The sequence below is a fragment of the Lissotriton vulgaris genome, chromosome 6 (assembly GCF_964263255.1).
Source record: "Lissotriton vulgaris chromosome 6, aLisVul1.2, whole genome shotgun sequence".
NCBI lineage: Eukaryota > Metazoa > Chordata > Amphibia > Caudata > Salamandridae > Lissotriton > Lissotriton vulgaris.
The window spans coordinates 219,659,872-219,685,097 of record NC_141694.1 but is presented as its reverse complement, the minus strand read 5'-3'; the positions used below and the strand labels follow the sequence as shown (position 1 = coordinate 219,685,097).

At 47.4% G+C, this 25,226-nt stretch overlaps 1 protein-coding gene across 4 annotated transcripts in view; it reads right to left on the bottom strand.

The window, feature by feature from the left end:
* The window catches only part of ITSN2 (intersectin 2), a 1,355,209-nt gene that overhangs the window by 1,049,632 nt on the left and 280,351 nt on the right, over positions 1 to 25,226 (bottom strand). For all 4 annotated transcript variants that reach the window (XM_086926255.1, XM_086926257.1, XM_086926256.1 and 1 more), the window contains one exon: positions 17,723 to 17,886. In XM_086926255.1, the coding sequence (XP_086782381.1) occupies positions 17,723 to 17,886 (164 nt within the window). The remainder of the gene's footprint in view (positions 1 to 17,722; positions 17,887 to 25,226) is intronic.

Below are 25,226 nucleotides of genomic sequence, written 5' to 3'. Positions count from 1 at the left end.
GAATTGGGCAGTATGCTCTTCGCCAAGCTCGTTCAGCCTGGCGGAGCACAAGTTTCTTAGCTTTGAGAGCAGGGTTGAACCACGTGTTGGCATTGTGAGTGCGGTTGATGGTGATCCGCCTCAAGGGAGCCACTGGGTCGCAGGCTGTAGTGAGCCAGTGATCAAGGGTGGCGGTCTGAGAGTGAGTGGTCAGCCCCGATAGATCCGGGCAGGTGGCAACTAGCGAGTTGCACAAGGATGGAATATCAACTCTGTTCCAATTTCTTGCCCGGGTGTTCTTGAGTCCGGGAGGTGTGATTTTTTGACTCCGAACCAAGGAGAAGGCGAGTATGTAGTGATCTGACCAGGAGCAAGGCGAGATGATTGGAGTGGAAATCGGGATTTTTAAAGTCCAGATCTGGTCCAGAGTGTGGCCCCGGTTGTGAGTGGGACCTTGGACATGCTGGGTAAAGTTGAGGCTGAGCAGTAGTTCCGTGAAGTCCTTGGATTTCGTATCCTCGGCAGGGTCGGTGGGCCAGAAGTTAAAGTCTCCCAGCATGAGAATGGAAGCGCTATTGACTGCAAGAGTCGCAAGGGAGTCCTGGAGGGCAGAAAGAAAGCCTGAGGATGATTGAGGAGGTCGATAGATCAATACACAAGTGATTGGGATGTTGAAGGAGGTGGAACGAACTACAAGGCAATCAGCTGCAGGTAGCGTGGCGACACAAGAGTCTGGAAGTGAAGTCCCTTACGAGCAATCAAAGCGACCCCGCCACCTACTCTCTCCTAAGGTCAATCTGCGTGGAACATAGAGTAGAGAGGAGGGAGGGCTGCCAGGATGCTTGGAAGGGAATCGGGTCTATACCACGTTTCAGTTAGAAACAATAAATCTGGGGATTCGGAATCTAGGAGATCAAATATTTCGTATTGGTGCTTAACAGCTGACCTCGTGTTCAGGAGGATTTGATTGATTTGATTTGATTTGATTGGGTTTTCTAGAGCGCATAGCTACCCTAGGGCATCCCAGCGCTAAAAGAGACCACGGTCCTGAGGGGGTAAGGAAACATGGGAGGAGAGCTCAGGGGAAGAGTAGGGTCTTTAGGCGTTTCCTGAACCTGAGGTGGTTGTGTTCTTGCCTCAGGGAAAGTGGGAGGGCGTTCCATAGTCTGGGGGCCTGTTCTGGACTTCCTAATTCTGGGGACATTTGCAAGGGAAAGAGAGTTGGATCTTAATTGTCTACTTGACTGTTGTTGTGTCACAAGTGTCCTGAGGATGGGAGGGCCTTCATTGTGCATTATTCTATGGGCAATGCACAGGGTCTTGAAATTGACCCGTTCTTTTACTGGCAACCAGTGCAGGCTTCTAAGGGCTGGTTTGGCCGAGTTCCTCGCTGTGGTTCCTTTGAGGATTCTTGCAGCCGCATTTTGTGCACATTGAAGTTTGTGGACTACCGAGGCTGGGGCCCCCAGATACAGGACATTTCCATAGTCTAATCTGGAGTTCACCAGCCCCTGCATCAGGAGCTTCCTGGATTGGAGGGGGAGTAGATGGAGAATCTTTCGTGCCATCTTTATAAGGCCGAAGCAGGTTCCCGCAGTTTTTCTAGCTTGAGTTTTAAAACTGAGATCCTGGTCCAGCCATATCCCTAGGCTCTTGACTTCGGATTTGGGAGTGGGTGGAGTTCCCATGCATGGTGGCCAGGGAAGGGGTGTGGGGATTTTGTTAGGATTTCCCAGAAGGAGTATTTCTGATTTCTCCCCGTTCAATTTTAACCGGGAATCGCACATCCACTGATGCACCTTCTCCAGACAGCTGCTTAAATTAGAGAGGGCGTTGTCTGGTTGGTTGAGGGAAACGACGAGCTGAGTGTCGTCAGCATACATTATTGATTTGATGCCAAAAGGCTTGACAACGTCCTCAAGGGGAGCCATGTATACATTAAAAAGTGTGGGGCTCAGGGAGGATCCCTGAGGCACCCCACACTTAAGTGGCTGAACATTGGAGATGGAGTACCCATCTGCTACTTGAAAAGACCTGTCTTCAAGGAAGGATGAGATCCAGGCTAATGCGGAATCCGCCACTCCTATCAGCCCAAGACGGTGAACAAGGGTTGCGTGGTCCACCGTGTCGAAGGCGGCACTCAGGTCGAGGAGGATCACTGCCACTGATCCTCCTGCGTCCATTATGCCCCTGGCTTCTTCGACCACGGCTAACAGTGCGGTGTCGGTCCCTTGTCCTGGTCTGAAGCCTGTCTGGGACAGGCGGAGGAGGTGATTGGTTTCTAGGAACTCAGAAAGTTGTTGATTTGCTACTCGCTCGGCTATTTTACTAATTGCCGGTAGCAGTGAGATCGGTCTAAAGTTAGATGGGTCTGTGGGGTCTAGATGCGGTTTTTTTATGAGAGCCTTAACTGTGGCTTTTTTCCAGTTTGCCGGGACTATACCATTTTTAAAGGAGGCGTTGATCAGATTGGTGAGAAGGGGGGCTATGGTGGAAGCAACTTGCTTCAATTTACTGATGGGGCACCACTTTTGACTTTATGTAAGACGTTCAGAAACATTTCGATGGTGATTTGGGGGAAGGAGGATAACCTCGGGGTGTCTTGGAGGGGAGAGAGACTAGGGCATCCTTGTGCGATAGGAGGAGCTGGGAGGGAGGTCAGGATTTTTTCGATTTTTGCCGAGAAAAATTCAGCCATCTGGTTACATTTTGCGCCATCCAAGTCTGGAGATGATGGTGGGTCCTGTATTTTGGTGAGGAGTTTAACTATTCGGTAGGTCTCTTTTGCGGAATTAGCCGCTGAGGCTATTTGCTCCTCGAAGTAGGAGGCCTGTGCTGTTTTTAATGCGTTTTTATAAAGCCTAATATGGGTTCTGTATCCACTTTTGTCTTCTATGTTCCAGTTCTTTCTCCATTGGCGTTCAAGCCTTTTGCCTTTCTTTCTTAGTTCGCGTATTTCCTCAGTGAACCACGGTAGTTTGGAGGATTTCCTGCTGGAAGGGAGAATTTTAAGTGGCAAGACAGTATCAAGGGAGTCATTAATCCATTTATGTAATTGGATTTCAGCTTTCGAAGGATCTGGATCTACTGTGGGTAGAGTGGAAGACAGAGAGCGTTCCCATAGGATTGTGTCCAGTTTTTTCCATGGGCGTGATGGGGCCCGGGGGGGAGGGGTATCCGACATCTTCCCCCCGAGCCCCCCATCATCGAGGAGAGCGGTGATGGGGGGCGCCGGTGTTGAAGGCTTAACGGAGGCTATGCCGAGATGTTGGGCATAGGAGAGCGTAGCGGAATCTAGTGACCGGTAGTTGTTTAGGGCATGGAGTTGTGCAGGAGAGTATGTGAGGGATTGTGCATAGTGGCATGTTGCGGACGGGCGCAGACGGGCTTGCCTTAGGCGCGGCCGCTGCGCTCGTCCGCTGCGCGTCCGGTAAATGCAAATTTTTTATAGAGTGAGGGGGCGTGGCCTGAGGATGGTGGGCGTGGCCTCAGTGTTCCACGAAAATGGCGGCAATTTTGAAGAGTTACCCACGTCAGCGCTAAGGTCCGCTGCGCGGGGGTGCACGGGGAGAGTGGCAGGTAAGATTAAAATACACAGTATCACACAATGGTTAAAAAACAACAAGCGATTCTCCCTGCTTCCGCCTCAGGAGATTACAGTCCTCTCTCTTATTCTGAGGGAGCAAAAGTTGTCATGTTTATGCGGTTGTCGGAAACTGAATCCCTTCTTGTCTGAGCCAGGGGAGTTTGTCCCTCCCTATTCATTCAAGAAAGTTTCCAGTGACCTCTGAGCTAGCTGGCGCAAACCTAAATTAAGTTTAACATAGTCAGTAGAGACCTAGATGACCTCAGTCCTACGTCTACTCTCCTGTTTATGTTATTCCAATGCGCAGAGCCTATTGGGAAAATAGGAACTACACTACACCTTAGTGCCAAGGCAATATGAGAGCGTTCCGCATCATTAAGGTCGATGTTTCCAAGAAACTAGGCCAAGAGGCACAAATGCAAAAGTGTGTCAAAAGTCAAAGTGGCAAATAAATAGGCAACTTTAGGAAAAGGACCCTGTACATAAAAAACGGTATGAAATCCTGCCTGGCCTAACTAGGGTACATGACAAATTCTAACCTGACAGTTACTAAGTGATGAAAAAAGTAGTCTGTGCATAGACAGCTCCAGATGCATTTTGTGAATCAAATGCTATTGGTCAGTCGCCAGTATACATTCGATCATGGGCATGGAACTGAGGAAGGGGAATAGGGTGCCCGCACTCTCAGTATTATTACATCTGCTGGATGCTTTTTAAACTATCTCTTACTTTCTGCTGGAGGCTAGGGATCACTAGTCGTGGCAAACAGTGGATGCATTAATTTCTGTCGGAAGATGGTTCACCAGGGGTAATTTGTTTCTTCATTTTAAAGGGAAATGATGAGGCCAAAAATTGAAAAGATGAATACTTGGTGCTTCTACAGCTCTCTCTCTTCATAGTTTGGCAACCTCTCAAAGCTCAAAAACCACTGTGTTCCAGTCGGGAAGGGCCTAGGCATCTGCAAAAACAACAGTTGATGGACAGAATGCAGAACAATGTCATACATTCACCCCAGTACAGAGATCTGGGCCTAAATCCATCATTTTTTTGCACTCCACATCACCCCAGTTCAGACATGGCCATATGCAAATCGGCCTTGACCCTGTGCCTCATGGGAACAGTCCAGCCCGAACTGCCAAGCCATGTCTTCCCTGGACCGGAATCAAGCATCCTAGGACCGGTTTCTGGCTATCAGGTGAGTTTGGGGTGTAGGGAGACCCATAGGCGTATATATCTGAAACTGAGATGGCGGAGAAGGATGTTCGTCTGCCAGTCGAAGCAGTCTCTGGGATGGCGCCAGGGGAAATGACTTAGAGGGGTTCATCCGCAGTCCGGACGCTTCCCTGAAGCGTCCCAGCAACTGGAGACATCTGGGTCAACTCATTGCCAGGCTGCAAGGTAAAGCAGGATGTAGTCCGGATATAGCGCAATACGGTCTTCATGCCCCCTCGCCCCAGGACCAGCCTGCATACTGGGGACACATGCATGTATGTTGGACCAGAGGCTTTATCGCAGGGCGAAGAGGATGGGAGACTGGCAGCTCTGTCTGGTCCCTCGCTCTATGGCGAAAACGTCCAAGAGGACCCCATTGACCCAGTCTCGGGCGGTGAGATTGGAATATAGGACTCCGACCATGCTAGGGAATTTCAGCCTGAAACCTGCACAAGACAGCACCAAGGGGAGGTAGTCCCAGTCCACCACATCGAACTCCGTCTCAAAGTCGATGAGAAGCAAGGATAGGTCAGGTGGGAGTCGGTGACGGTGAGTCAGGGCCACGTGGAGCCAGAGGATTCAGTGCCTCGCGCTGCGCGATGGCACGAAGCCCATTGGTCAGGGTGCACCAGCTCATGTATAACACGCTTAAGCCTGTTGGCAAGTAAGGATGGAAAGATCTTGACATCACAGTGAAGGAGCAATAGCTGCCTGCAGGCCGCACATGACGAGGATGGGGTTTGCGTCTTAGGTCTTATGACAATCGTGGCGGACGCCAATTCCAGTGGGAAGGACCCAGTGCGGCCAGCCTCCTTGTATAGTGACAAACGGTGGGGGTGAGGGTCTCCCAGAACGCAGTATAGTATTCCATGGGGTAGGCATCCAAGCCCGGGGTTTTCCCCGGTGTGATGCAGGCAATGCCTTTTCCCATCTCCTCTGCCGGGAAGGATTTGTCCAACAGATGGGCGCCTGATATCGATCGGCAACTTGGGAAGGGGGATGAGTCGTGGAATGATCTGGACACAGCCATGCTCCTGTCTATCGGGTGGGCATACAATGTGTGGTAGTGCTGGGTAAAGGCTTGGGCGACCCCGACGAGAGTCTGTTGAGGGTGGCTGCCGCCATTCAGGATCTTGGGAACAATCTTGATGCCGTGCTGACGGGAGACCAACTAGTTGCGCAGCTTCCGGTTTTTATCACCCCATCCATAGATGTGGGCCATTGTAGCCCGCCAGAGGTGTTTAGCTGCCTCAGGAGAGTGTAGTCGGATGTCTTCACAGACAAGACTTAACTGCCAAGTGATCCATGCTTGAGGGTCGGACTACCAATTGTTGCTTGACGAGCAGTGCGGAGCCGTGCCTGAGCTGGTGATGAGAGCGCATTGATCACATTCCAGAGCTTTGACAAAATTTCTGGCGGAGCCCCAGAGCTCTGCCCCCTATGGGCCAGGCTATGCAGGGCCAACCAAGGACACTAGAAAGACAGGCCTGCGCGGCACAGGTCATGTAGCACAGCCTTGCACCGCGCTGAGTATAGACAGCTTGAGGATCGTGGCACCACCTCACTGAGGGAGGGAAGTCAAGCAGTCCACCGTGGTTAGCCTCAACCCCCGGGAGCCAAGCGGCGTGGTCAGGAGGGCGCCAGAGTAGTATCTGAACCTGACTCTGTGCCACCCAAGCAAGATTGAGCCTTCTGCCAATAGTCCAGGAGTGTCAGCGGGGATCCCAGCAGGGGCCGGGGGGCTGGATCACGTGTCAATGGTAGGAGCCACGGGGACAGCACCACGCACTGGGGTTGCACAGCAGCGCTGAGGCCGAAATAGTAGGCAACAGATGTAAGACCTCCGGCAGAGATTGCCCTCCCATGCCTGAGACGCGCAGACAAACAACAGCATGGCAGGCCCTTTACTGCTTCAGGCGTCTCACTCTGGGCAGAGGTGAGCCAGTGCGGGAGGCCCGTGAGGAACCAGGCTCCTCGAATTACAGACACAACTAGGGCCGATGCCCCGACCTCCTCCGTGAATTCTCCGTGAGCGTGCCGGGGCTGCATGGGCCAGGCGAGTCAGATGAGTGTCGGATTAAGGGGTTAGAGTCGGTTAAAGGGGTTAGCGGATTCGCGACACCTAGGTGCAACCGCCATGTTGGCCTGCTTGGTCACCCCCTGCTCCTTGAAAATGTACAGGTACAAACTATGGAATTTCCTCTACACTCTACAGGTGGAAAGTGCCAGAGTGATGTCACAAACATCCCTGAACATTATCCTGAAGTAGTCCCTGAGCAGCATGTCAGGTAGTCACATCTATTAATGAAATGCCCTGTCTGCTTAAGACAATTCACAGGATCTTCATATGTGAGTGGCACGGTTTATTTTAAAAAAATGTAGTATACGATACACTGTTCAGTGACGCTGTGGAAAATTTTGGGGGAAAAAAACACTTGCTTGGTTTACTGCATATAACAGATGTTTAACCCTATGGTCCACCATAGTCTCTACAGCAAAATTAGAGAATTTGGTCCTCCATCTTCATGTTAGCCAGTTTTTGGTTAAATCATTGTTGACTTTTTGGTTAGGATTCTCTCTGCATGAGTGGTGCTGCACGTTCAGGCCATTGGAGGTACTGGAATGTAGGATGCTCAGTAACCCCCTTGGGTTGTTGTGTACTGTTTAGGAATCCTCACGAAAGAGAGCATTAACTCAACTTTATTACTGGTGGCTTCTGTTGAAGGAAGGTATATTGTGAAAATGGTGTATAAGAAATCTGGAACCCCATTTCAATTAGGAAGGAAAGACAGACATTCAGCTGTGAATTACATAAAGTATGCAGGATATTAAAATTAAAATACATAGTGGCACTATATTTTAATCAAGTTCAGATTTGTTTCCTGAATTCATAGAGTGCCGAGGCATGTACACAACAAGCATTTACAATGCAATGGTCTCGGCATTGTTAAAGTTAAAGCCATTGCTCATTACATTATTTTTATTTATGTTTTTGTTTTTAAAATATATAAATAAATGGCATTGTCATTTACAATGCCAATAGCTTATTCTCTCGCACATGCTAGACCTATTGCATTTGCACCCACACACAGAGCCACACACACAAAGCCACCCACACACACATACAGAGCCATCCACACAGAGCCACCCACACAGAACCACCCATACACACAGACCCACCTACACACACACAGAGCCACCCTCACACAGACCCACCTACACACACACAGACCCACCATCACACAGACCCACCTACAAAAAAAGCTACCCACACAGAGCCACACAGAGCCCAAGACACTCACAGAGCCCAACACACACAGACAGAGCCACACACACACAGACAGAGCCACACACACAGAGCCACACACACAAATAGACAGAGCCACACACACACACACACACACACACACACAGACAGAGCCACAAACACACAGAGCCACACACACACACACAGACAGAGCCACACACACACACACACACACACACAGAGCCACACACACACACATACACACACAGAGCCACACACACACACAGAGCCACAAACACACAGAGCCACACACACACAGACACACACACATACACACACACACAGAGCCACACACACAGAGCCTCACACACAGCCACACACACACAAAGCCACAGAGACACACACACACCCTCACCCCGGGGACTCTCCTTTACAAATGGGTTATTCGAGGCCCCCAAGAACTCCCAGAGCTCACCCGTTGCTTCCCTCAGTCCAGGTCAGCAACACGCCCATCTCTGCCCAGTAACACCCCAGGGAACAGAGGCAAAAAAAAACTAGCACAACCAGGGAACAGAGGCAAGAAAAAAACGAGCACAACCAGGGAACAGAGGCAAGAAAAAACTATCACAACCAGGGGGCAGACCAAGAAAAGCGAGCACAACCAGGGAACAGAGGCAAGAAAACCAAGCACAACCAGGAAACAGAGGCAAGAAAACGATCACAACCAGGGAACAGAGGCACTAAAAACGATCCCAAGCAGGGAACAGAGGCACTAAAAACGATCCCGATCCTCAACAGTGCTTTCATTTTCACTACTGAGTGAGAGTCAATTGTGAAAAGGAATTTGTGGTTATGAATATCTGGCAATAAATGCAACAATTTCAGCTCACCAGCCTCATCTAACCAAAAGAACTTTAAACTGAAAAAATACATAAATGCATGGATCTTTGGGTCAGCCACCTTCATTCATTGGTCTGTTCAACTGTTATTCACATTTTGCCTCCTCCCACCACAGCAAAGAACATGGGGCAAAGGGTCAGCCTATTCCAGCCATTGGCTGTCTTACACTGCAAGTGACAGCATTTAACATGACCACATGTGAACATTTGACAAAAAAGTTATACACCACACTCCAGGACAAGAGCTGGTGATCCAATATTTTACTTTGTCACTGATTTTCTCTTTCCATTTATTACACTTTTTGTATTTTTCGGTCATTTTTAAGTGTTTAATCTAGGTTTTCAGGTTACAGTAATTCAAAGCCAATGGAACATTTTCATTGCAACAACAAGAACTACGCTTTTCTGTGATGTAAATTAAAATGTGTTCCAATACTTTTTCGAAGTACAACTGCCTGCTAAGAAGCAATGATATTATTATATCAAAATTAAATGAGATGTTTAACTTTTTATAAAATATATGGGCATACATTTTTTATCTAAAGTGTATGATTAGCTATCGATAGCAACTTGTTTACCCCACCCCCCACCCCCTTCTTTGGCTTTTGTGACATATACTTACAATAAAAAATAATACAAAAATGTTTGACCATCGGATACGTTACCTAAGGTCAGATTGATTAGCTTTGTCAGTGCTTCTTATAATATGTGCTAGTCCACTAATCGCCTATTACGGCAGCTTTACTGGGTCTTTGATAGATGAAGAGGCTTGTTTGACACTGAATTCCATCTAAATTATTGTTGCTACAAGACGATTTAAACCTAAGTATCAAAAGAACCAGGACGTATTATGCTTGCCCAAGCTTTCTTTTGGCACTACTTGTCTGGAAGATGATGGGTAGCCTGGGCTTTTAGCTGTTTTGGATGTCCCTGGTTCTGAAAGCTTATAATTCAATACTGTGTGGCATCATGAGGGCTTGAAGGAGTTTGAAAAGGGTAATCATGTCACAATTATTCCTCACAAAGGTCTGAAAATCGGTCTTGTCTGGGGTCCCAAAAATCTTTATGAGGGCACTGATTAATATGGGTCAGTAGGCAATGAGAGCAAAATCCATGTATGGGAATTAGGGAGGGGGGGGAGGGGTTCCAAAGAGGGAAAGTGAGGGAGGGTCCAGCCAAGGAAGTGAGGGAGAGCATCCCTGCAGGAAACTAGGTATATAAAAAAACAAAGACTATCCTGCTAGTGATTGACGACGGATCACTTACTTTCAGAGACCGCTTTACGTTTCTTGGGTAACTGTCTCTGTTACTTGAGTGGTATCCCTACAATGATGTTCTGCTCTGTCTATACTTGGGTTGTGCTGTCTGTCCCCAAGTGATCTCTGCCCCCTCAACTCGCCCAGAAGCCGGCAGAATGTCCTTTAGCTCTTCGGCAGAGATACGGACCCGCTGTAGTTCCTACGCCATTAGCGACCAGGCTGGGGGCGGAGGTGTAACAAACAAACGGCGGGGGCAGGGGAGGGGCGGCTACAGCTTTGTGCTGCATAGGCATAGACGAGGGACCGTGGCGCGCGCCTTCTTGGGTGGTGAAGACCTAAATGGGGGCGCAGGGTTGTTCTAATCAGTAGAGAGATAGTAATACGTATCACCTTGCACGACTGCCTGGGTGCGGTTATTCCCCTTTCTTCAGTCCATGGATTTCCCGGTTTCTGTTTCCTGATAGTAGTTTACCAAACTGTAAATCGCCATTTCCAAGATGGGTGACCCTCTGGCGTATGTGGACGCAGCCTTCCGGGCACGGCGCATGGTAGGCAGCGGCCTTGAATCCAGAAACATGGCGTTGACCGGGTTATCGTCCCTTGAGCCCCAGCAGGCGCAATCTTAGTAGGGGGGCACCCACCCCTCCGCCTCCACTCACCGCAGTGCCCAGGAGAGGGGGGGGTAAAGTCCCGCCAGGGGCCCAGCAGGTCTTAGGCCGTGCCACTATTTAAGCAGGGCATTAGGAAATATGGCGGTCTTCTATGCTCATCTGGCCACAGCGCCCGACCGCTGCACAACAGTCCCCGTGTGCAGAAGGGTCCCAGGGGCAGTCACAGCCACAGCAGCGCAGGCAGATCAGCCGCTGGAAAGAGAGCCAGAGTTTCTGATCGCGCCAGTGTTTCTAGGGTAATAACGCGCTGGGCCGCGCGTCGGCGAGCCCTCTCCCCACGTTCTGCCTGGCCACCACCGCAGCCCGCAAGGTAGGTGGTGGTACTCCCTCTCGCCGCACCGGACCAACACAGGGGAGATTTCCGCTTATGTCCTATCCCATAAAGGTAATACACAGCTCCTCCCATTGGAAGGGGACACCCTGTTGCACAGCTTGTGTTTATGACTTGAAAAGTCTTACTGAGTATTCATAAAGTTAATCCTTCCTCATTGTGGGGTTCCAAAGAATATTTTATTTGTCATTAAATTTTCTCATTTAAGCATAGGTTTCCATTGATGTATTCAAATTTAACAAAGTCCAATAACACTCCTTCCCCAATGCATTTCGAGCTAATCCTGAAGCCCTTCCTCAGGGGATAACTCTACGAAAAAAAGGAACATAACAATGTGTCACTATGTGTCCTGTTTGCTGTGCTTACGTTATGCAATGTCCCTGTTCATGCAGTGATACTGTCACGTTAATCAACAAGTGCCCGAATGTGAAAGTGAAAAAAATTGCGAAGCCATGCGTGTATCCAGATATTCAAGAATCAAATTCCGGGTGGAAAAACCATTAAAAAACCATTAAAAAATAGAAAGACTAACCATGCGTGTTAACGTGACCCAGTAACCAAGTCACCACATCGTGTGTTCTGAAGTGTGTTAAAGAAAAGGTGCACACAATCGCGGATACAATGAGGTGAGCGGAATACTCACAGTCCGTAAATCTGGGTGGTAGCGCTGTTTCTGTAACGGAACAGCGCGCGTTAAAACGACAAACTTGTATGTGTTAAACTCGTAAAAGTAAACCAACACGGTCTCGTGTAACGAGTACTTACAAAGTGCTCTGGTTAGAAAACGTGCTTCTGCGTTCAGCGTTGAAGTCGGGAACCCCGAGGGTGCTCTCGTTCAGTGTCGTTTTTACCGGCGTGTGAGTTAGTGTAAAAAGAGAAAACGGACTATGTAACGCGAGTGAACCAAAAGTAAACAAAAGAACGCGGCGGCCATATTACAAGGGTGTTATGTTGAGTGTGTGAATGTGTAAACATCAGTAAACATGGCAAATCAAGTTAAGGCACATTCAAAAACATGTGATACATCAAACGTTATGAGTCACAGATAACACAAAAATTCCATTCGATCATTAAGACCGTGTGGCAGCATCGATGCCATGTAGCGAATCCAAAAGTTCTCTCTTTTGAGTAGTGTCTGTTTGTTGTTGTGAGTGGGGATAATCTGTTCAAGGATGACAAATTTTAGTTGGGCTATAGAATGTTTTTGTTCCACAAAATGTGCGGCCACAGTAGATTTCAAATTTCCAGTTCTGATGTTACTTTTATGCTCAAGTAAACGAGTTCTGATCTTCCTCTCGGTGTGTCCAATATAACATTTGCCACATGGACACTTGAGCATATAAATTAGATTAGCTGAATTGCAAGTGGCATTGACTCTCAATTTCACAGGGTGACCCTTCATTGGGTGATGGATGGTATTCCCTGTAATGCAATTATTACAATTGCTGCAATTGTAACATGGACGTAAGCCTCTGTATGTCGTAGCTTCATGTTCATTGGTGGGTTTTTTTAGAATTTCCTTCAGATTGCGTCCTCTGGTATATGCAAACATTGGTGGTTGATCAAAGATGCCCCTAAAGTCTGGTTCAAAGTTCAGTAGCGCCCAATGTTTACGTATGATGTTCTTGTAACAATTACTTAAGATGCTGTATTTCGAAACCACTACCATCCTGGTGTTAGCTGTTTTGACTGTGGGTTGTAATAATTCCTGTCTTTGCATGTCTCCTACTCGGTTGACTGCTACATCAAGAGTTTGTTGTGGGTACCCTCGAGATTTGAATCTTTCCACCATTTTGGTGATTTCTTGTTGACACATGTTCTCTGAAGATACTATTCTTTTCACCCGCATCAGTTGGGATAAGGGTAAGTTACGTTTCAGCCCAGGTCTATGGAAACTCTGGTGATGCAATAGTGAATTCCTGTCAGTAGGCTTTCGAAAAATTGTGGTATTCCACTTTTTGTTGTCACATTGTATCTCCACGTCCAGGAAGTGTATACATTTTCTATCCATGTTCCAAGTGAATTGTAATCGCTGATTGATGCCATTCCACGTATTTAGAAATTCAGTCAGTTCACATTCTGTACCTCTCCAAAGGATGAAAATATCATCAATGAATCTCAAAAAAATTTTGCCATGTCTTAACCAAGTTTCATGTTTGAGGATATGTTCTTCTTCGAATGTTTTCATCACAATGTTCGCGTAGGACGGCGCGGCACAATTGCCCATGGCAGTCCCATTTAGTTGGTGAAACCATTGGTCAAACACTGTAAAATAACTATGAAAGAGTCTATATCAAACTCCCTGTAATCTTACAGTAACAATGCCACCCAGAATTACTGATACCCATTGGTATTGGTAATACTGTCTGTGATATTCACACACAGTCATTACTGCAGTGATGGTAACTAATGTCTCAGTGGCAAAAAAGGGAACTTAAATGGGTATTTTAGCAAATTAGGTTTCTGACTCTAATAAAAGTATATGTCAATCAAGCTCTAAACATAGGGCCTATGATTTGCAAAGATATCGGACTTTCACAGATTTCCGTGCACACATCTGTTCCTCTATGCATACTTCAGCTGATTGTCCTACGGTGATGAATCTCCTGAAATGAGCATCATGGTATAGATCTGCACATTTTCTTTTCCTCCCCATGGAAAACGTTTTCCTGGTGGAGAAAACTCGTGGCCTACACCCAGGGAATTAGGAGGGGTTTACTTTCTTCTTTCCATCCTGGAAAAGTAGCTATTGCCTTTGCAAGAGTAGCTTCCTGTGCATACCTAGTGAGGTAAAGACCAGCAAAAAGTTTACCCAAAAGAATATCCACAAATGCAAGCTTGCGGATAGTCACTTTATTTTGCTCAGCCAGCTGTGCTCAACACCCATTGCGCCCACATCTCTGAAATCAGCAGGGAAGTCAATCCTCCATGCTTGCTGATTGTCAACCCTTTCGGCTATGCACTGCAAGATTTGTTTAATATGTTCATCATTAGAAAGGATATACAATGTATTGATGGCAGTAACAGAAGAGTCTGAGTAGTCTAAAAACAATAGCTTTTCTGAACGAACAACAAATGTAAACAAATTAGCGTGTTTTAACTATGTCCTTCAAATAATTGGACAAACATTTCCTTCCTAAGAAAAAACATATAAGACCTACTAATCATTAACGACTGGTGGTACGGCTCCCAGGACGACCCAGCTTTTGCTATGGAGAGGTGGGCAAAGGGTGACACGCCACTCCTACATCTTTCTTACAGTGGGGCGAGACTTGGCTTCCTTCCCCCTACGACACAGGTGGTGATATTACTGTTGCAGAGCTCCCATCCAACACTTGGAAAGATTTCAAAAGTGGGATGACATTGGGGTGTCCACACTGGGCAATGTACTATAGGGACTAGTCTTGAAGTCCTTTTAGGACCTGCAGTCGGAGTTTCAGCTTCACCGCAGTCAGTTCTATAGGTACCTCCAGCTCTGCCATGCTATTTCCACGTACCTACAAGACCTTCAGGTGCTGCCGGAATTTAGCCCTTTGGAGGGCAAATTATTAATGGGTGACCTAGGCATGCATAAAAATCACACAAATGTATCAATCACTGATCACACACAGCACCATGTCCTTGCCCGCCCTTCAGGTGTCATGGCAGGGAGACATTTTTGAGATGGACGATGATGACTGGACAGAAGCCCTGGGGTTCCCGCGCAAAGTGGAAAGCTCCTCACGCCTCTGCCTAATTCAGCTCAAATATCTTCACAGAGCCTATTACACCCAAACACGCTTCTGGTGCATGGACACAATTAAATCCCCTATCTGCCTTAGTTGTGGGATAGACAAGGGTTCCTTCATACACAAAGTGTGGGATTGTCCATCAATGCAGGGCTTCTGGCAACGGGTGACATCCTGCCTTGCGGATGTTCTTTCTTGGGAAATCTCTCTACATACCAAACTAATACTCCTTCATAGTACAGAGGGCCTTGGCGGGAGCCGCTATAAGCAACACTTGTTATTTCTGGAGCTTACATTGGCCAGACGAGACATCGCTAAAATATGGAAAACGATACTTTAGCATGGAAAAGAGGCTTAGGCCACTGTATGGGTCTTGAGATAGTGGTATTTCAGGCAAGGGGCTGCCATCACAAACACCCAAGGTCATGTCATGTCATGTCATGTTATGTTATGTTAATAGCCATTTGTAAAGCGCACGGACACCCATGGGTTTCATGGCGCTGGAAGAAGACTGTTGAGGTCGGGGTGCTAGAAGAATGCTTGCTCAAACAGCCATGTTTTCAAAGCTTTCCCGAAACTCAGAAGGTTGTCACAGTCTCTGAGTGTCAGGGGGAGAGAGTTCCAACATTTGGGGGACAAGTGAGAAAAGCAGCATCCTCCCTGTCGTTTGCGTCTAAAAGATGAGGTGGTTAACAGGGAGAGGTGAGCTGAGCGGAGATCATGTTGCTAATGAATCTAGGACTATTGCCATGCAAGACCTTGAAGGCCAAGCATCCGGTCTTAAAGGCTACTCGTTGGGCAACCGGAAGCCAGTGGAGTTTTTCCAGGCCAGGTCTAGCTGACATCCATTTTGGCTGCTTATGAATCAATATAGCTGCCTGATTCTGGACCATTTGAAGTCTTTTTTGTAGACCAACAGGCAAATCTAGATAGATTGACTTTGAGTAGTCAAGCCGAGAAAGTATAAGGGCTATGACCACCTGTATTAGTGCTGAGTGAGTCAGTAGGTGTGCAATTTTCTTAATTTTTCGTAGTTGGTGGAAACTGGCGGAGATCATTGCTCCCACTTGTCCTCGGAGCGAGAGGTCAGCGTTAATGATGACCCCTAGGCTTTTCACCGAGGTGGAAGGGGTGGGGGCGGACCCCAGTTCCACCGGCCAGAAATGCGAGCCCCAGCTGTCCACGCTCTTCCCAGGCAATACCAGCTCTGTCTTACCCGGGTTGAGCTTGGTATGGCAACGCTGGGCACTATATAGAGGTGTGGTCCTGGCCGACACATTGGCTGCCCATCTGGACACTGAAAAACGAACGTTTGGGTACAACACCTAGAATCATTGATCTTCTGTATAAATATTCTTGCTATGAGGAACTATTGAAGACATTCCGAGGGTCGGGGAGGGAATGCGCCAGTTTGTTTTTGAATTCCTTAGGGGTACGTCTTTTATTGCATGCTACTTAATTATGCAGGCCATCACAGCCATGTTTCATTGTAAAACCCAATAAAATTTGTTTACAAAAAAAACAGAGAACATATATTTTGGGCACAGTCTATGTGAAAATAGGATTCAAGCTTGTACTCACCATTCACTTGTGGTTATAGAGTGTCTACTAGTATTCCAAATGGTAAAAGCAGTGCATTTATTACAGTATGATAGCAGTGCCTTATACATGCTTTCTTCTGAGAAGTGATGTATCTGTTCCATTATAAGAATAGCAAAGAAGGTGAAAAGAGCTTGCACATTTCTAAAAATAAAAGTGATGTTATCAAATAATAATTTTCATATGTGGTGGAAAGGAGCTGCTCAGGCAAGACGGGATGAATACATTACGAAGGAACCTTGCCTACAGGACATAGAAAGATGTCACATCTGAACCCTAAGAGAGCGCATTAACTGTGTCGTACAAGAGCCTGGTTTTCAACAGAACAATATAAGGCATAATTCAATTCATCTAACAGACATGTAAATAGGAAGATTAAGAGCTGAACCTATAAATAGACGACTGATAATGGTTGCATTACCAACATTTAATGTTCCAAAACAAAAGTCAGGACAAGTAGAGGTAATCGGGTAACTCAGAAAAAATTCCAATACGGTGTGTTCATAGTGGCCAAAGCCGACTGTCATGACGGACCTCACTCGGGCATGAGCCCTTGATAATATAGTCTGACAGGAATAGGATAATATGAACCACTTTTCAGGGCAACCATTTGTCCCGACATGATATACTACGCCCTGAAGAAGCCCCAGGCCGGATGGCCATGTAAAGGGGGCAAAACATGTGTTGGCTGTCTTTCTTTTCTAGTTTGTCTTAGTCAGAAGCTCTTAAATGAACTACAACACGTAGAATTATAACTATGAACCCAGCGTATTGGAATTTTTTCTGGATTACCTCTACTTGTCCTGACTCTTCTTTTAGAACTTTAACGTGAGTAGGGGGGTAGGGGTCTCCCCCTGTCTTGGACAAGTACCGCAACCATCTTTGCTCAATACAAAACTGTCAGTAAGGAATTGGGAATTTCCCCGAGATTTTTTTAATACCACGAAGGCTTGAAAAGGGATGCAACCAAGCCACAGTTCAGATCATAAAGTATGTAATGGCTTGTTAATGAGACTCTAAAATGGAAAACGATAACCTTTTATTTTCTGCACAGAAGGATTATGTTCATAATTTATGTGGAAAACTCGTTCTCTTTACTGCCACAGAAATCATATTTCTTGTGCCTCTATCACTGAACATCAAATTTAAAGGAAGAAACGATCTTGTCATTACATCATTTTACCAACATCAGGCTAAGGATTAATACGAACCATATCGAGCAGACATCAGAGGAGAGAGCCCTGGAGGTTGCTTCATCGAAGGGGGAAGGATAGTAGGCAGGGGCTGACCCTGCAGCTTTAGCTTGATGAGTTTCATAGCAATGGAGAACTCCTGCCGGTCCATCTTCCCATCTTTGTTCAAGTCTGCGAGGGTCCTGAAGAGGACACATTTCGAAGATGCAGCTTAAATGAGGACTAACACTGAATTGACATGGCTTCAAACATTCACTCATGTTAAGACACTTACTACGAACATGATTCCCATGCGTCACTTGTTGCATGTATGGCTTTATATATCAAGATGCCCACAATGATCATACAAGGCTTGTAATTACGTCATCTTGACAACATATTGCGTTCTTCGATTCAGAGATAACGGTAAAGTTTCCTTTTAAGGCTTCATTAAAGAAGACAATATTCTAAGTGAAAGCAGCTAAAACCACTAACAGAACAGTCATCATTAACTGTGTTTCACTATTTCAATCTCGAAGGTTTTCACAATTTACATCATCTGGAGCATATTCATACAAATCTTCACAGAAGCATTTTTTCACAAAACGTTTTATTTCTAAAGTTGCCGGGTGACTCATCAGGAAAACCAATGACTAGAATTGGGATTTCATTTAGCAATAAAATGCATTTTGGTTTCTGCAGTCATGAATCCTTAATTGAACCACTTAACCTACAAGATTTAGGTCTACACTATTACACCTGTTTGATATATTATGTGTTGTTCGTTAATTTATATTTCATTTTATAGCTTCTCTATTTTAAATTGTTTTCATGTGCTTTTAATTATTCAATAAAGTGGAAATTGATTTTATAAGGGCCTCTAGAAGCACTTTTTCTGATGATTCTATAATGATTTTTATTTTGATCAGATCTATCTGAGGTAGCACCTATTGTTTGTACCAGTTTGAGATTCTGTCAGTTGTAAGTTAACCGTGAGCCAGGACTCTGTATTTAAACTTACAAATTTATGGAAAGCAAAATACCAACCAAGAAAGCACAGGGTTTACAGCGACATACTGCATATCATTCATATAAGATCAGCACGTTAAAGAGGAATGTATGTGCACAGCAGCTAGGAGCTCACCTGTTTCTGCATTTTAAAGCCAGGGTAGGGCCCGAAAGCATAGGGCTATGAAACATTAACAGCAGTAGGACAGGCTAGTACTTTTAAAGGGCAGGCAACGGGATTTTGGGCCCGATGTAGGTAGGGCTTTACCGATCGGTATCGGCCGAAAATACCGATTTTTGGCCCTTACCGATCGGTAAACAGCCATCGAGATGTAGGGAAGCAAAAACAGAACGAATCGGATAGAAAACCGATTCGGAATGTGTACCGAATGGGAAAGAATCCGATACGTACATACCGAAAATCGGATATGTAACGAATCGGAAAAACACCGATTCGGTTACAAAGACCGAATCGGTCCATGTACCGATTCGTTAGTGACACCGAATCGGAAAATCACCGATTCGGTCCCACTACCGATTCGTTAGTGACACCGAATCGGAAAATCACCGATTCGGTCCCACTACCGATTCGTTAGTGACACCGATTCGGAAAATCACCGATTCGGTCCATGTACCGAATCGGAAAAAATACCGATTCGGACATGCTCCGAATCGGAAAACATGCCGATTCGTATGATTCTCCGATCGGGAAATTCCCCGATTCCGACAGTTGGGGAGATGTAGGGAGGCACAGAAACACCGAAATCGGCTCAAAATCGGTAGAATTCACTCGGTATTTACCATGGATTGCAATCAGGTGGTAACCAACTCCAACCCACATAAACAGTCCCAAAATGCATTGCAACTTGCAGGATGGCAGCTTTCTATGTCATTGCGAGGCGGCTACGGCTACAGCAGGAAGGACTGAGGGAATGGCAAAGAAATGAACAGGTCTACAGACAGAGGATAACCCTGTTCATGCTCACTGAGGCTGAGATCCTACAGAGATACAGGCTGGACTCTGACACCATACTTGAGCTCATCAGGGACCTTAAGCCATACTTGGACCACCACACCCCAAGGGCACACGCCATCCCTGCCCACGTCCAGGTGCTATGCAGCCTACACCTGGTAGCGTCTGGCAGCTATCAAAGTGGAGTAGCAGCAGCAGGAGGGGTGAGCCAGAGCAGCCTGTCAAGGTTCTTCCACATATTCCTTGACGCCATGATAGACAGGATGGACCAATACATCTCATTCCCTGCAACCCACGCAGAACTGCTACAAACCAAAGCGGACTTCTACCAGATGGCACACTTTCCCCAAGTCATCGGTTGCATAGATGGCACGCATATTCCGATTTGCCCACCAGCGGACACCGAATACATATACCGCAATCGGAAATCGACACACACCATCAACGTGCAGGTGATCTGCAATGCCAAGTACACCATCACAGACCTGGTAGCAAAATTTCCAGGGAGTACCCATGACTCCTATATATTCCAACAGAGCGGCATATATGCACGGCTGATGGCTGGCGATTTTGGAGAAGGATACCTCCTAGGTGAGCCACATCATCAGACCCCCATAACACATAGTAGGTAGGTGTAATACATGTATGCATGTGTCTAATGTGACCCCTTTCTCTTCCAGGCGACAGTGCATATGCCCTCCGCTCATTCATACTCACCCCCTACCTCAACCCCTCCACACCCAGCCAAAGGAGGTATAACCGTGCCCACATACGCACCAGGAATGTTGTTGAACGGACCTTTGGCATCTGGAAAAGTAGATTCAGATGCCTGCACAAGAGTGGAGGTGCAAGGCAGTATACCCCCATCACCTGCTGCAAGATCATAGCTGTATGTGCAATGTTACACAACCTTGCGGTCAAGAAGGGCACTGAGGTGGAGTTGTCTGACTACGAGGACTATGACGACGACGAAGCTGTGCCACTGACACAGCCAGCTGGGGTGTGTACGCCATGTGATGGCAGATACAGACGTGAGGAGATCACTGAGAACTATTTCTGACTGAGTACAGATGCAAAGACAGCTAAATGTTGCTTGGAAAATAAACTTTTTAATAGTGATGCACCACAGTTACATCACTGAAGTGCATAAAAAAATGGAGTCTGTCAAAACAAATAAAGTCCAGGGTTCTGGTATGATCATCCCCCCTTGCCAGCCTATTTTTTGGCCCGCTTTCCAGACCCACTGGGGTGTCCCTCGGCCCCCTCGGAATGGCCAGCAGCATCAGCGGAGCGCCTGGTGCTCCTCCTTGGCTCTGATGCAGCGCTGGCCGGGCTGCTGCGGCTGCTGCTGTCACCAGCATCACCCAGGTCCAGGGCAGGATTGGAGGCGGCGTTCGATATTAACATGGCCTCCATGGCCGTGGTGATCCTGGCCATCCCCCTGGTCAGCTCAGCAGTATGCTGACTCTGCACCGACTCCTGATTTGCGCTACGCTGGCACAGCTGTGCAGTCGCCGCTGCAAGGCGGGCCATGGCCCGGTTGAGCACCCGGGCATCCCTCCTGCGCGCAACCTCATGCTCCTCCTGCCTGGCAGAGGAGTGGGTGATGGCAGTGGTCAGCCTGCCCAACCCTGCTGCCACCTCCTTGTTGCTGTCCACAACATCCTGGAACCCCTTCACCAACTCCCCCATCTGCAGGTTGTGCTGCAGGAGCTGGCGTTGGCAGGCCATGGTGGATCTGGCCTGTTGGCGCTGGATTTTGACCATCTGGCCCTCCAGGCCCAGGAACACACTGCCCTCCCGTGCTGGTGCAGCAGTGGTGGTGGTGGTGGTGGTGGTGGTGGCACGGCGTCTGGCACTGCTGCCTCCGGCCTGCTGAGTGGGCTGGGGTGCCACTGGTGGTGGTGTGGTGCTGGCCGGTCCCGGAGCCCCTGCTCCCAGGACAGGTAGGACGGGTGGCAAGGCCACGGTTGTGGCAGGAGCTGTTGTCGGCGGAATGGTCTGCCTTGTTGGGGAGTTGCATGGTGAAAATTGCAAGGGGGGTGAGCTGGGCAGTACTGGGGAGTGCACTGCCTGGAAATCAATCACCAGGACTCCCTCCATTCCAAGCCCTGGGGTGTCTCCTTCCTCATCCTCTTCCTCCTCCTCCTGGCCAGGCTGGCTGGTGCTCGGCCCTGCCACTGCAGTATGTGATGTCGAAGCTCCCTCTGCTGCCACAGTGGTGCCGCCTGATGGTGCCCCTAGGTACAAAGAAGCATTTGTAAACTGAGTGCCGATGTATTACAGTCAGTACAATTATGGCATTCCACATGTCCTTGCATCTCCTTACACCGTGTCACACTGTTTCCTGTCTTGTGATTCTGCACTGACATATTTGGCTAACTTCTGCTGACTACATGTACCATGATGCTTGTCTCTTGTATGTTGGTGACAGTACAGTGCTGGTGTTTGCCTATGCATTGTGTCTAATGGGGAGGTGTCTGGTAGGGTGTGTCATGATGCGCATGCTTCTTACCTGTAGCTGTGGCCATCGCAGTGCTGTCCAGGGTCCCGATCCCTACAATGCTCTCCCTCTCGATGGTGCTGGAGACAATTTCCTCCAGCTCGGTGAGGGGTGGCGCCGGGTTCTTGCCTCCTCCGGTGTGTCCTGCCTGCCTTTGGAGGTCGGCCAGCTTCCTCTTGGTGAGGCTGCGGAGGTCATAGAACCTTTTCTTAAGTTCCTCAATGGACCTGGGGGTGACTCCAGCAGCATTGACCTTCTGGGCGATGTCTGCCCACAATCGCCTCTTGGTGCTGTCTGGCACGTTGAGGGACAGCTTGCCAAAGAGCTGGCGGTGCACCCTCACCACCTCCTCAACCAGCACCTGTAGTTCTGTGGTGGTGAATTTTGGCTTCCTCTTTTGGGAGGACTTCTGGCTTCCTGCCTGATCTGCCATATTCTCTTGCTCCTGCTCAGTCTGCAACCTCCTTCTCCCACTGCTGCTAACTGTGTGTTGGGCTCAGGCAGGCTTTCCAGAAACTTCTAGAAACTTCTTAATTGGCTGCACCTGCCAGGGTTGCCACTCCCTGTTTGGGTGGGGGAGGGGGAGCCACCTCATTGGCTGAATCGCCTATTGCCGAGTCTGCTTTTACCGATTCGGTAAAATCCGAATCGGTAAAATCCGATTCGGTATTATCCGATTCGGTAAAAGCCGAATCGGGTCATGCAATGCATTCCTATGGGCTTTTTCGCCATGGGTCTATGATTGCCGATTCGGTTTTTACCGAATCGGCTTTTACCGATTCGGTATTCGCCGATTCGGAAATATCCGATTCGGTGGTAGCCGATTCGGTATTTTCCGATTCGTTGTTGGCCGATTCGGTAATTTCCGATTCGGACCGAGCTGAATCGGAACGTACCGAATCTCATTACCGATGCCGACCGAATCGGTTTTCAGTCGGTATTTTTTTCCTACATCTCGTTTTCCGATTTCAGAATACCGATTCGGCCCGCCTCGGTATTTTGAAATCGGAAAATCCCGTTTACCTACATCGGGCCCTTTGTGTCTTAACTATGTCTTGTTAACAGTTAATGTAATTGGCTGGTACAAAATATGGCCATCAATAACCTGGGACGACAAAGATAAGCCAGGAGTTTCTATAGTAGTGGCCAAATATTTAAGTTAAGGAGTACAACTTGGTGCAACATGGTAGTGTTGCTGGTGTCTGCCAGCTGGGAGTGAAGTAAGTGGTGCTACCCAATCCTCCTTCCATTTCTGCAGGTATGCCTGGGAAGAAAAGTGAACTAAAAACAGACCCTATAGCACCTGGCCTTCCAAAGAGGAGACAAGAATGCATATAACTTAGTATTTGTTTGCGGATCCAGACCACTCATGACAGTTTTTAATTTGAGAATTTCATTATAGACCGTTTGACTGATGCTTCTCGCAAAATCATATTCCTAATACTATTTAAGTCACCTCTGGGTATAAAAAATCTGTTTAATAGTAGGTGTGAACCTAGACAGCCACCAAAGAGTCCAACGTATAGTGTAAAGCGAACAAATGAAAGTATTTAAAACACTCCTTCTCATGTTTACTATTGAACCACTCTGCTTCTGGATAAGTGCTCCTTGCAACAACCAACACTGATCCACAACAAACAAAAACAATAAATGTTCCTGAGCACAGTGGGCAGCCTGTTCCTCTAATGAGTTGAGATATGTATCTATATCTATATTTATCCCCGATGGACACTTTTACCGTTACTTTCCCCAGACTACCCGGCAACACCAAACACGGCCAGAACTGTATGGATTTACAAATAGATAACAGATTTGCCACTCAGGAGTATAATTACACATGCAATGCGGGCTCTTATTTTGTGGTACAAAAGGGGGTGGTGATGGATGGAGCATCTGAGTCAATCAAACACTCACACCCAGTCAAAAGGTCTGGGTTTAATCCATCACCGTTCTTTAGCCCACTTTGCCACCCCTTCAGACATGGATATATGCAAATCAGTCTGACCCTGTGACTCATGGGAACAGTCCAGCCCGAACTGCCAAGCCATGTCTTCCCTGGACCGGAAACAAGCTTCCGAGGACCGGTTTCTGGCATTCCAGCCGTCTCCAGCCCGGCTTGCTTGAATCCAGTGGCAAAGTGAGCAAGGGACTCACGTCTGAGCATACCCTGCCACACTTATGGCGGCCAAAACCGGTCCAGGGAAGACATGGCCTGGCAGTTCCCATGAGGCACAGGGTCAGACTGATTTGCATATAGCCATGTCTGAACTGGGGTGGCAGAGTGGGCTAAAGAACGGTGATGGATTAAACCCAGATCTTTTGACTGGGTGTGAGTGTTTGATTGATTCAGATGCTCCGTCCATCGCCACCCCCTTTTGTACCGCTTTTGGCCGCCATAAGTGTGGTAGGGTATGCTCAGACGTGAGTCCCTTGCTCACTTTGCCACTGGATTCAAGCAAGGCGGGCTGAAGACGGCTGGAATGCCAGAAACCGGTCCTCGGAAGCTTGTTTCCGGTCCAGGGAAGACATGGCTTGGCAGTTCGGGCTGGACCGTTCCCATGAAGCACAGGGTCAGACTGATTTGCATATAGCCATGTCTGAACTGGGGTGGCAGAGTGGGCTAAAGAACGGTGATGGATTAAACCCAGATCTTTTGACTGGGTGTGAGTGTTTGATTGATTCAGATGCTCTGTCCATCACCACCCCCTTTTGTATGGCTCATATTTTGTGACATGGCTTAGCCTCATTTTGATGTTGTAAAAACTACATGAAACTCCTTTAGCATTCCCCTTCAATGCTAGCCACCCAATCATTAAGTTGGTTTTTAGTCTTTTGATTACTGTCACACAGGCAGGACAGTCTTAAGAAGGAAAAGTAACATATAACATTTACTTCCCATTTTTCATGCATTTTACGGTACATACCATTGCCACAGGCTTTTTTAAGAATTGACCTCACATGAATTTCGAATCGAAGATGATAAAAAAGCAGTATACAAGGAGACATAAGCTTCGAAACAGCATTTAAACCCACAATGTTACGCAAACTGTAAGAACAGA